This window comes from Mastigoproctus giganteus, chromosome 10, assembly GCF_048544385.1.
Source record: "Mastigoproctus giganteus isolate SK-2022 chromosome 10, ASM4854438v1, whole genome shotgun sequence".
NCBI lineage: Eukaryota > Metazoa > Arthropoda > Arachnida > Uropygi > Thelyphonidae > Mastigoproctus > Mastigoproctus giganteus.
This window is the reverse complement of record NC_143584.1, coordinates 85,931,723-85,944,279: the sequence shown is the minus strand read 5'-3', so window position 1 is coordinate 85,944,279 and position 12,557 is coordinate 85,931,723. Positions and strand designations below refer to the sequence as shown.

Genomic DNA, 12,557 nt, shown 5'->3' with positions numbered 1-12,557 from the left:
CAGTGCCTAAAGAGTATAATGCGAAACGACATTGCACAGTAAAAGATTTGAGATGTATATTGGGGAATCAAAAAGCGCCATTATTGCGGAATATAAGAAGAAATTGATGCATCAAACGAGTTTTTTTTGCTAAACTTAGCACTGCACAAAGTTCTAGCCTTGCCGCTTCGTACAAAGTAGCATTGGAGTTAGCGAAAGCATAAAAGCCTTTTAGTGACGGTGTGATTGTGAAGAAATGTGCAATTGAAATGGCAAAACAATTTAATGAACCGAAATTAGCCGAGAAGTTCGAAGCAGTGGCATTATCTCATCAGACCGTCGCAAGACGTGTAGAACACATGGATTAATACGTTTCAAAAAAGCTGCGTGATTCAATGGCAAAATGTGGGTACTTTTCATTGTGTCTGGATGAAAGCACCGATCAAGCTGACGTAAGTCAACTTTTAATTTTTGTTCGGACTATTTAGGAGGACTTTACTATTAATGAAGAACTGCTCAGTCTTATATCTTTGTATGGGACCACTAAAGGTACTGATATTTTCGAAGTAGTTCAAAACTCTGTTATAAACTATGGCGGATTCGATAAATGTTCAAGCATTGTCACTGATGGGGCCAAAGCTATGATGGGGACTGGACTCGGGTTTTGTGGACTATTGAAACAATAATGATATTAAATGATATTAACTGCCCTACCATTCATCAAGTAGCACTCTGTGGAAAATCTCTACGACAAGTTAATGCCATGAAAGTAGCTGTAAAAGTAACCAATATTATACGTGGCGGTTATAGATCTCTGACCCAACGTAAGTTTCGCGATTGATTGAGCGAAATGGATGCTGCATATGGCGATTTGCTCCTCCATTCTGATATTCGCTGGTTAAGTGCGGGAAAATGTCTGGAGCGCTTTTTTGCCATTCGGAAAGAATTCGGAAATTTGCCTTTAGCCAGCGGGTGGTTAATTGCTGGAACAAACTTCCATCTGTCGTTGTAGAAGTTGAGAGGTTAAATAAATTTAAGGAGGAACTGGACAGGCACTTGGAGGGAATGGCGTGATTTTTTTTTGGCTGTGCTGCATAAGCTCATACACTTGCTTTCTTGCATCACATGCCACTACTACTACTATTTCAGCTCGAGTTTTTTTGAGTGCAGTTTGAGAACTCCCAGCCATAACGAAACACTCTTGTTGAATTTCATCTGGATTCACATTTCTGTCCAACTTCCCTTTCTTTCTTTCACTGTATTCCTTCGAACGCTGGGCTGTAGCTTTTGGCACAGTCACTCGCGTATTAATCATTATGCTGATATAACGGTATAACGTAGCGCGTCACTGCTCAATTGTACTTGTTGTGTCATTGCACGTGTTGCATACAATTGAGTTTTCTTGGGCGTATGCCTGACGTAGCCCAGTGGTCAGGAGCGTGAGTGCAAAGCACGCGTTCCTTGAGTAGACCGGGGTTCAAGCCCGTGACTACTAAATACGATAAATATTTGTATTGACGATTTACTGTAAACTCTACTGACTTGGTTGTCGTGCCGGAGTATAAACAGAAAATTTAGAAGGCCTGACGTAGCCCAGTGGTCAGGAGCGAGGGTGCATAGCACGCGTTCCTTGAGTGGACCGGGATTCAAGCCCGTTACTACTAAATACGATAAATATTTGTATTGACGATTTATTGTAAACTCTACTGACTTGGTTGTCGTGCCGGAGTATAAACAGAAAATTTATTTATTTTATTGCGTCAGTGCACGCAACAAGTACAACGCAAGCGCATCGGGTTTCGTGACGATTTCTAGGTAACGTAACGCTTTTTTCCAAATAACGTAACGCTTTTTCCTTTTAACGTCAATATACGCCCTGCTGTAAATGCTCAACCAGCTATCTGCAAGGCAAAAGGTAGCATAATTACAAATAAGCTCATCTACTCTGAATAATCGGTAAGCCAAGGATATAATTCATTTGCCATCTCTGTTCTGTAACAGAGTCTGCGTGGTAGCAGAGTGGTTCGCCACCGTCCTCCCCACATCGGTGGAAAAGGCCCGGGTTCAAATCCCGTCGATGACGTGAGAACTTTAATGGTTTTTTTTCACTCAATGGCAGAGTTGGTCTCATGCGTAGATAGCAAGGTTTCCCCCCAAGAAATGGGGAATTTTTCGTCCAGCAAGACTGGCAAATCGACCAGAGAACACACGCAATTTACAGATACAAATATGGGTTTATGAAATCAATTACGGGTAACCTTGATGTAATAATAATAATTTTCTTAACAGAACCGGGTGGGAAAGGCCCTTGTTCAAATCCAATTAATGAATCAAGGGGCTTTTATGGGCTTTTTTCAACTGTATGGCTGAGTTAATAGGTCTCAAATGTGGACAGCAAGGTTCACGCCCTTGGGGAAAATCGGGTTTTTCCTCCAGCAAAACAGGCAAATCGACCATAGAACACACACAATTTATGAACATAATATTTATGTGTTTATCAGTTCGGACTTGGACAGAGTTAATAAGATAATTCTGTTCTGTAAGAGAGGATCGCTTTTCTCACAGCATATTTGCATTTTTATTGTTTGATAAAATTATTTTGTTTGCAGAAACGCATGAGCTTCGATTATTTGAAGAAACTATTTCAGTTACCGCCCAATCTTTCTTTATTTTTGCAGGATTATATTAACAAATCTTAATCTTTACTCTAAGCATAATAAATATCAAAATTTTTAATTACTTTGAAAAGTGGATTTACGTAATTGTTGATTGTCATGTTAATGAATTGATAGACACCACACTACACTACACCAAGACTTGGATGGAAGAAGTCTTCCCCAACCAGACCAAGAGACGCCACTCCCGGATCACGTGAACAGATAAACCCTTCCAATTAATTTAGAGAATAATTCTAAGGATTTTTCATAAACTATCATTATTAATTAATGGGTTAATTAAATTAAATTATAATCAAAAGTGTATAGTATAATTATAATACAATGTATTGTAAATAATCGAATATCATTATCAAATTAAACCTTGTAGTATCTCTCCTCAAACAATGTTCTGTTCCTCTCCGCCTTCCCCCCCCCCCCACCAAGGCCCGAAGACGGAACACAGTGAATTCCCGAAAGGTAGCCATAAATAGTTTGTTTAGCATTGAGGTGGTTCAATTCCTTTAAATTATATCTCATTTCGATAATAAATTACTTAATCTACCACGTGATATAATAGTGTTTATCAGGGCCGTGCCGAACCATTTTAGTACCTGAGGCAAGAATGAAAAATTGTCCCCCTAAAATATAAAAAAAATAATAATTAAAAAAATTACTTATTTAAAATACATTTCTGGTACACGTTTCAATAAAAAAATAAATAAAATTTAGGTTATAAAAATGACAACCAGTGGTGCGACAACCATGGTGGCGCCCCAGATAGCGTTGGCACGCAGAGCTCGGTATCTGTACATTGGCGTGACAAAGATTTCCGTCTTGCAAGATGATAAACGGATTGGAATAATCAAAACAAACTCGAAAACGTTGGCAATTATTTAATCTTTTTTTTTAGTGCCCCTTTCAGCTTTTAACCTGAGGCAAGATCCTCCCTCGCCTCACCCTCGGCACAGCTCTGGTTTCTGTCTATTCATTAACATCAGTTTTTTTTTTTTTTTTTTGATTGACCTGTAAAACGATATCTATTAGGTACGAGTAATATCTCCAAATATTTGAAATAAAAAGGACTTAAATGGCTAAATTATTTATTCTTAGTCAAAATATCATACGCTTTGCCGATTTTTTTTTTTCTTTCACTCTTTCAGTAATTTATCTTGCTTTTGCACTGTCACGAAAATACATTAAAAGACCAAAGGAGGCTTTTATGTATATTTAATTTCTTATTTTTATTTCAAATATTTGAATCCAAGATAACATATGCAAAATAACTTTTAAATATTATATTGCTGTGTATTTTGTTATGTAACAGCCGAAGATGAAAAAATAGAAGAAAAAATTCTGATTGTTGAGGGCGTGGATTTCTGCGTGCATGAAAATGCTGAAAATCACTTCACCAATGACTATGATGCTACCAAAAGATCATCGCCAAAGCTTGTCGTAAGAAGAGGATTTCCTTTCCACATAAAGGTGAAATTCAATAGAAACTGTATTGAGGAAAAGGATGTTGTTTGCCTAGTATTTTCCGTTAAAGGTGAGGTCGATTGCCTGATTTTATTTCTTGTATATTCTTATGAGATTATATATATATACCTATATAATATTCACAAACATATTAGGATTAGTCTGGAATAAATTAGCCTTTCATTTGGATCAAAGAAAAAAAAAAAAAAAACTTACTATATGCGAATGCTGTAGCCTATAGGCATTTTTACACTGAGAGGACAGAAATCACGGGACACCTACCTCGTGACGGGTAGGTCCACCTTTCGCCTGGATAAGGGCAATCACATGGCGAGGCATTGAGTCCACCAGTTCATGAATGCGTTCCACAGGTATTTCCATCCATGCTTGCTGCACCGCTACCCATAATTCCGTCGCATTCCTGGCGAAGGATCCAAAGCTCGAACAGACCTTTCCACAGCATCCCAAAGACGCTCCACAGGGGTCAGGTCCGGTGAACGGAGAGGCCATTCTATGGTCGTAAAATCTGCGGAATGCTCTTCGAACCATGTTCTAGTCACCACGGCTTTGTGGGGAGGCGTATTGTCCTGCTGGAAGACTTCATGGTCATCGTGCGCCCATAGGGTGCATAATGATCATGAAGGGATGCAGATGGTCTGCAAGGATGGACACATAACCTGGACGGTTCAGAGATGCGTTTAGACGTACCAGAGGTCCCAAAGTGTTCCAGTTGAACGCGTCCATTACCGACCGTCCACCTGCCTGAACAGTTTCTTGTTGACATGACGAATGCATAGCTTCGTACAGTTTCTGCCAGATATGCACCCTTCCGTCCGCTCGAAATAACTGGAAACGGGACTCATCGAACCAGGAAACCGGTCTCCAATCATCCAAGGTCTAGTGCCGATGTTCTTTCACCCAGTTGAGATAGAGTCCTGTGTCATGGTGTTAGCAATGGGAATCTGGTGGGTCGGTGGCTTCTATAATCTATTGTGGTCAACGATCGCCTAATGGTCTTGGTGAAGACGGTTCTGGCACCGCCTTCATTGAAGTTGGCGGTGATTTGTTCTACTGTCGCTTTCCAGTTGTCTGACACAATGCGAGACAGACGTCGACGGCCAAGTTCATCAACCACATATCTCCGCCTACAGCGCTGTACACGATGAGATGTTATTCCGGAAATGGCGTGTTCCTGATACACTCTTGTTAGAGTCGAACGAGGATAGTGCAATTTCTGTACCGCCTCCGCGATAGGGTGACCCATGCGTCGGTCACCCTTTATCATCCCTCTTTCAAAGTCATTTAACTCAAGACGTTTATCCATTCTGACATCGAATTCCCGTCTACGTGAATGCAATGATGCAGTTTACACTGAGTGGACTATATTTAAATATACCGTATAAAATAAATCATATATACCGCCCAAGCAGCGGGTTCGTCCACTCGCGAGAAGGATGTCAGTGTCGCGTTGCCCAGGAATCGGGTATCCCATGAATTCTGTCCTTTTGGTATACAGTTATGTCATACATATGAATGTTGCAAAATATGAAACTTCCGATTACCGCCGAAAATAACGCCAGAGAAAAATCAATAGCACCGTTAGATTAAAACGTAAATACATTAATTATATATAAAAATTAGTTAAATGTAAACTTATTTTGTTACCTGGTGTAATTGATCAAAAGGGAGAAGTATGCGACGTATAGCGTACGCCTTCTACTGCAGCCGTGATTTCATTATTATTATTATTATCATTAGCTATAGAGTGCAAGTAAGCCTGAGGCTTTTGCTGCACCAGCCAAAAAAAAAAAAAAAAAAAAACAGAGAGAGGGCCACCAAGAAAGGAAAGAATGATGATATCCAGCTCAGGACCCTGGATGTGCCAAGCCCATACTCACCAGACATGAGCCCGCCCGCTCTTTAAATTATAGGAATATTTATTTTAAAACTTAATATAACGTAATCTAATAATTTAATGCTCTTTGTGTGTGTGTGTGTGTTCTCTCCAGTACAGGCAGTCCTTTATTTACAATGGATATGTGATCTTAGGAAGAATGACGTATGATTTAAATCGAAACACGATTTTTCATTGATATAATATTAGTTAGTTAGTTATTTGGTTTTTAGGAGCATTAGCAACTAAGGCCATATTGCTCCGGGATATGCGGTGGTCATTCCCTGACCTTTCCGCATCCTCCGTATTTGGTGGTGACGGGCTCGAACCCCGGTCTAATCAAGAAGCGTGTGCTACGCACTGCTGCTCCTTTCCACCTGGCTACGGAGGCGCCTGATATAATATAAACAGATAGAAGATGAATTCCTGTAAGACGTTATACGTCCATAATTTTACATATTGGAAGTTAATTTTTGCTGTCTTGCTCTATGGCATAACAGTATGGGGGTATGGTTGGAAAATATCGCCACGACGCTGTCGTGGCGATAGCAAGCCTTGAATGCGTCCATCGGCTCTGATTGTAAAATTATTTAGTTTTAAAAATACAGCCCAAATATTATCAACTATATCAATCAATGATGCATGATACTTATATGGCCTTTTTCACTTCCTGGCTGAGTTTGTCCGCCTTTAGGCGATTATAGCAAGGCTTTCCCCCCAGAAATTTGAGTTTTTCTTCCAGTAAAACAGGCAATGAATAAGATATGTTTTTTTTTTTTCCGCAGACAGAAATATTATTATTATTAATATTATCCCTCCAGGAGGGCCAAGAGATTTGCAAACGACATTGCACTGCCATACGTATAGAAGCCGTCAAGTCCTCTCAATAGTGAATCTGACCAAATGATGGTTTCACTGCTGGTTCGAAGTGATTTCGATACGGTTTATACTAGGTACTATCACAATGCATAACAAAATGACAGAGAATTGGTGCATGATTAATCCACTTGGTGCTGTATAGCGCCATAACAAGTTGACGCTCTGCCTCGCCCCACAGATAGAAAACAGTTCTGCCCCTCAATTTTGAAATGTCTATATAGCAGGAAACAGTGGCGAAACTACTATACCACCTGGTCAGCCATTGAGGAGGTTGGAAGAATTTGTCAGTCCGGTGGAGTGGAACTAGAATTTATAGTTTAGCCACTGAGTGAAAATTGTGAATTGCGACTTACACAGAAAAGTTAACATATTGATGTCATTGAAGCGAAACCCAAAAAGTAAATACAGGACTACTTGCGTAATCTTCTTTGATGCCTCAGATTTTATGATAGTAGTGTGACTTTTAGCCAGCAGTAAAAGATCATTACATTATTATTAACGCTTGAAAATTTTTTCTAGACTGCTCTATGCCAACGTATGCTCAAGGTACATTAGTGATAAATCCAGTGATTCCTACAGAGTGCGCTTTAATACTGGCCGATTCCTGGCAAACAAAATTGATCACAAAAGATGAGAGGAGTCTAATTTTAGAGGCAAGTACTACTTGGTGTGCTGAAATTCTGTTAAGCAACTCCTTTAAATTTAGAACAGTTTGTTGAACTTTTTCAAGGATAAAACAGCAATGGTCTACGTTTTATCGAATTTGTATTTATAGTGTAAGCCGGTGCACGATTTTTTTTTGGTACATCAGTGACATTCATTATTAAAATTGGTTCTTTACTGTTCATTTACTGGCCATGGATCCAGAAACCTTTTCCGGGTGCAGGGGAAGGGAACACAAGTTCTCATATCAATTATGATAGTCTAGCCCAGTGTTTTTCAATCTTTTTACTCTCGTGGCACATTTTCCAAAGAAAAATTTCGCGGCACACCTACGTAGTCATACAAGAAGAAATTTCTAAATTAAATAAATAGAACGAAAAATAATATTAACAATTTTTTATTTATACTTATATCTGTGTTATGCAAACAATTCTTACAACCAAAATAAAATATAAAAATAATTAAATAAATAATTACAAAAAGAAAATATGTATGCCTTCAACAAAGCTTTAAATTATTCAAATATTTGATAGAGATCAAATGAATTTTTATTTAAAAAATTATAGTCAATGTGAAATATGTGGTTGACGACGTTTTGTCATTTCTGCTATATCAGGTCTTATTTCAGACAGAGCAACTCGTAGGTCATCTTCGACATTTTCCAATCCTGATCGTTTTTTATTTTTCATGTTAGTGAGAGTTGAAAATCCTAACTCACATAAATACAACGTAGAAAATTGGAGTAAAATATTTATTGCTCTTTTAGATAACTTTGGATATTCATCTCTGACTGAAATCCAAAAAGTATCCAAATGAAATTCCGAATGTTTGATTTTTAATGCTCGATCGGATGAAAGGGTAATCAGTTCTTCCTCTTCTTCAAGACAAAGATTCCAGTTTGATGTATCATTAATAAAAGGATTTCGAATCGAATCCAGTCATATTTTTTTTCATTGCCTTTTGAAGCAAATCCAAATGGTTTTTTTTTCACCACTGGTGCAAGAAAATTTCTCATCTGTTCAGGAATCTTAGGAAACATAGCTACATTATTTTCATCAAGTTTATTCATCCACAAGCATAATTTTTTATCAAAAGCAATTAACTTAACTGTTGATGTTAAGATATTTTCGTTTCGCCGTTGTAAACTAGTATTTAAAATATTAAGATGTGCAAATATATGTTCTATGTAAGCTAGTTTTGCACACCACAATTCATTGTTAAAATAATCATAAAATTTTTGCATTTTCATACGATTCTTTTGTTTTCCTGCGGTACTTATTTCATTTTTAAAAAATGTACAAAGTTCTGCTCGCAATTCAAATACACGGGCTAAAACTTTTCCTCTAGAAAGTCAACGAATATCATTATGTAGTAGTAAACAATTGTGGTTAGATTCCATGCTGTCGCATAATTCTTTTAAAATTTGTGATTTTAAAGTTAAAGGTCTGCTTTTAATATTATTAACAATTTTTATTACGTCATCTAGTACAATGCTTAATTCTGTCGGGAGAGTTTTGCCTATTAAAGCTTCTCGATGAATAATGCAATGTTGTAGAAATAAGATTTGAATTTTTTTTTTGTTTTGCAAATGCCAAAAAACTTTTTTCAGGTCCGATCATTGATGCAGCACCATCTGTACAAATGCCTGTACAAAAATTCCACGATAACTTTGTCTTTTCGAAAAAGTTATCTACACAATTAAATATTTCCCTTCCTGTCATTCTTTCTGGCAATTCTTGACAAAATAAAAATTGGTTCATAATTAAATCTCCGTTAATGAATGTGCGTTCCAGCTGATATCTGTTGACTCATCTATTTGCAGAGCAAAAATTTGACCATCAAGTTTTTGTTGAACATTTTCTACTATATTTTCCGACATATCGATTATTCTTCGACTTATAGTATCGTTGGAAAGAGGAATTTTATTTATTTCAGCTTCTGCATCTTTGCCGAACATACATTTCACCATTATACGACAAGCAGGACCGATCAACGTTTCTCCAATCGAATGAGGTTTCCCTTTTTGTGCAATAAGTTGCGCTATTTCATAGGAGGCAATTTGTGCTTTGTCAGACACTTTTATTGTGTTTTACAATTTTTGTATTTGTTTGGCACTATTTGTCATTAATCGTTCAAAATACCTTTTGTCTTTAGACATCAAATTTTGACGAACTTTTTCCATATGGCGTTTTAGCTTATAGGAACCATTGCACTGTTTGCTTTTTTTATGTCCACATACAACACATAAAGGTAAGGGGAAATTTATGTACCCTGTCCACGTAAAACCAAATTTTAAGTAATCTTCATTATATTTTCTTGTACTAATTTTCGATCTTTTTGGCTAAGATTTATCGGCGCTGGTATTGTTCATATTATCACTATTTTCAATGGATATATTTGTATCTACTGCAGAATTACTGTCGCCGACATCAATAGTTTTGTTTTTATTTAAAATTTTTCGTATATCCATTTTCAGTTTTTTCTAACAAACAAAAAACGGTTTTGTAGAATTTTTAATTTTTATATACATTTAAATTACCTTAAGAAATCGCCTAACCCTAAATTATTTACTTTACAACACAAACGCAGTTTAATATGACAATATTAACACGATCCGCCGCATGCCTACGCGTACAACTCCCAGAGAACTAGGGACGGGATCCCGTATTTTAACTTTCTGATGTAATTCAGGGGCGCTGCGCACTTATACAGTATCGCGTCGGTCCGATTCACGTGATCTGCGGGCGACAGATAATTGGTCTTTATTCAAATAGTGTTGGCGGCTGAATGCAGACGCCGCTGTATTCGGATATGTCAGTTTCAATTCGTCATAAAAAGATCCTTCGTGTACTTTATTCTTATTAATGGTAGTGGTTATCGGACAATGATGTTAAAATAAAAATGCCGCGAAATCTTTTTTTAAGATTTCGCGGCATACTTGGAAAATTTTGTGGCACACCCTTTGAGAAACACTGGTCTAGCCCAGTCGCGACCCCTCAATGTAAACCCCGAGGTAGGATGACCAGATTTTTAGAGAATTAAAATGGCATTTTATAAATGATGTAGCAGAAAATTTTATTGAGTACTGAGAGAAATAAAAAAAAAAAAATTTGTTTCATTTTTAATTTACATATTAAAATAATTGTTTAATATTTAATTACAGCAAAAACAACAAATCAGATTCTTATTCTTCAATTAAGATTACAAAACAAAACAATGAGAAGGATGAGCCTGGATAACAGATAATATTTGGTCCATATTTGGCGCTATATTTGAAATTACTAATCTCATGTATTCTTCTGGATCTTAATTTCTTCTTAATTTTGAGAAACCAACCTCACAAAAGTATGTAGACCCGAAAGTTAGCGATGTTTGTATCGCCGTTTTCGATTATTCTAGATACTCGTCTCGAAGCGAAAGCCAAAATTTTTCACAAGTAGTCTTGAAACGAGTACATAATGCTTCGTCAGACGACAGGATCTTCCTTTTGCTCAATGGTAATTAATATTATTAGCAGCTATATGGTACAAGGAATCCTAAGGCTTATGCTGCACCAGCCAAAAAAATAAAAAATTCCTGAGTGAGAGAGAGAGAGAGAGAGAGAGAGAAGGGAATCGCCAAAAAAGAGAAGAATGATGATATCCAGCTTAGGACCCTGGGTGTGCCAAGCCCATACTCACCAGATGTGAGTCCCTGGGATAAATTTCGGGATATGAAGAAATTTCAAAAGCAAAGGGATCATGAATCCAATATAACTTTTTCTCTGGAGATACATTAACCCCAGGGACTCACATCTGGTGAGTTTGGAGTGGGCAAACCCAGGGTCCTGAGCTGGATATCATCATGCTTCTCTTTCTTGGTGATTCCTCTCTCTCTCTCTCTCTCTCTCTCAGGGTAACTCGGGAAATTTTTTTGGCTGGTGTAGCATAAGTCTCAGGCTTCCTTGCATCATATGGCTAATAATTGTAATAATAATATTCTTAAATTGTAAAATGTCAATATTATAACAAAAATCAGAAACGTATGGGAACATTTCAGTATTATTACACTCAAATTCAGTTTTCCAAAGATTAAGTTTCCCTTTGAAAGTTTCTATTTTATCACCGAGTATTAATATATTTGTTCCTTGTCCTTGAAGATTTAAATTTAAATCATTAAGTTTTTCAAATATATCAGCAAGGGAACTAAATTTTCCAAGCCATTTTTTTTTTTTTTTTTTTGATTTGTAAACAATTGAGCAAGGTTCTCATTTTTATCCAATAAAAACAATACAACTTGATGTTTGAGGTCAAAAAGATGTCGCAACACTTTACCACTGGACAACCACCTTACTTTCGTATATAAAAGAAGTGCTTCATCCCATTTCATTACAAAGCATTGTGAAAAGTCTATTATTTAAGCTCCTACTTTCAATAAAGTTGATCACACTTATTGCATCTTTCAAAACTTCGTGCAAATCAGTTTGCATTTTCTTTTCTACTATTGCTTCCCTATGTACAAATCACAAAGCAGTTGTTCCACGTTAGATTATTTGTTTGAAAGAAAATATAACATCAAAAATCTTCTCGCCCATCATTCTTCCTTCCAAAGCTTTGCAAAATAGAAAATTCTCTGAAATGTTTCCCTCATGGTATCTTGCATATACAATAAGTGTGAGCAAGGTTTTAAATATCTGTGAATTCATTTAACTGTATTGCAAAAATTAGACTTTCTCTCAATTGATTTAATAAACTGAATTTTATGTTGTCCGTGATAACTGTAATATGCTGCGAGACTGTCTCTGGATAGAGGAATGGTATTTAAATCGTTGCTGTACTTTTCTCCATGGATAATTGAAATTATTTTTACAGCAGCAGGGAGAACGATTCAGCAATAATATATAATTTCAAATTTTTTCCTATTAAATACAAAACTTCCAATGCTCTTAAAGCTTTACAGGGAACTGCCTTGTGTTTCTTCATGAAAGTTTCACACCTTGTATGGTGTCGGCATGTCTTTTGAAAAGATTC

General features: G+C 36.8%; 1 protein-coding gene across 1 annotated transcript in view; it reads left to right on the top strand.

The window, feature by feature from the left end:
• LOC150079133 (annulin-like) overlaps positions 1-12,557 on the top strand; it is a 289,306-nt gene that overhangs the window by 100,054 nt on the left and 176,695 nt on the right. The window contains exons 2-3 of the mRNA XM_090382437.1: positions 3,961-4,182; positions 7,405-7,538. Coding sequence (XP_090238563.1) covers positions 3,961-4,182; positions 7,405-7,538 — 356 coding nt within the window. The remainder of the gene's footprint in view (positions 1-3,960; positions 4,183-7,404; positions 7,539-12,557) is intronic.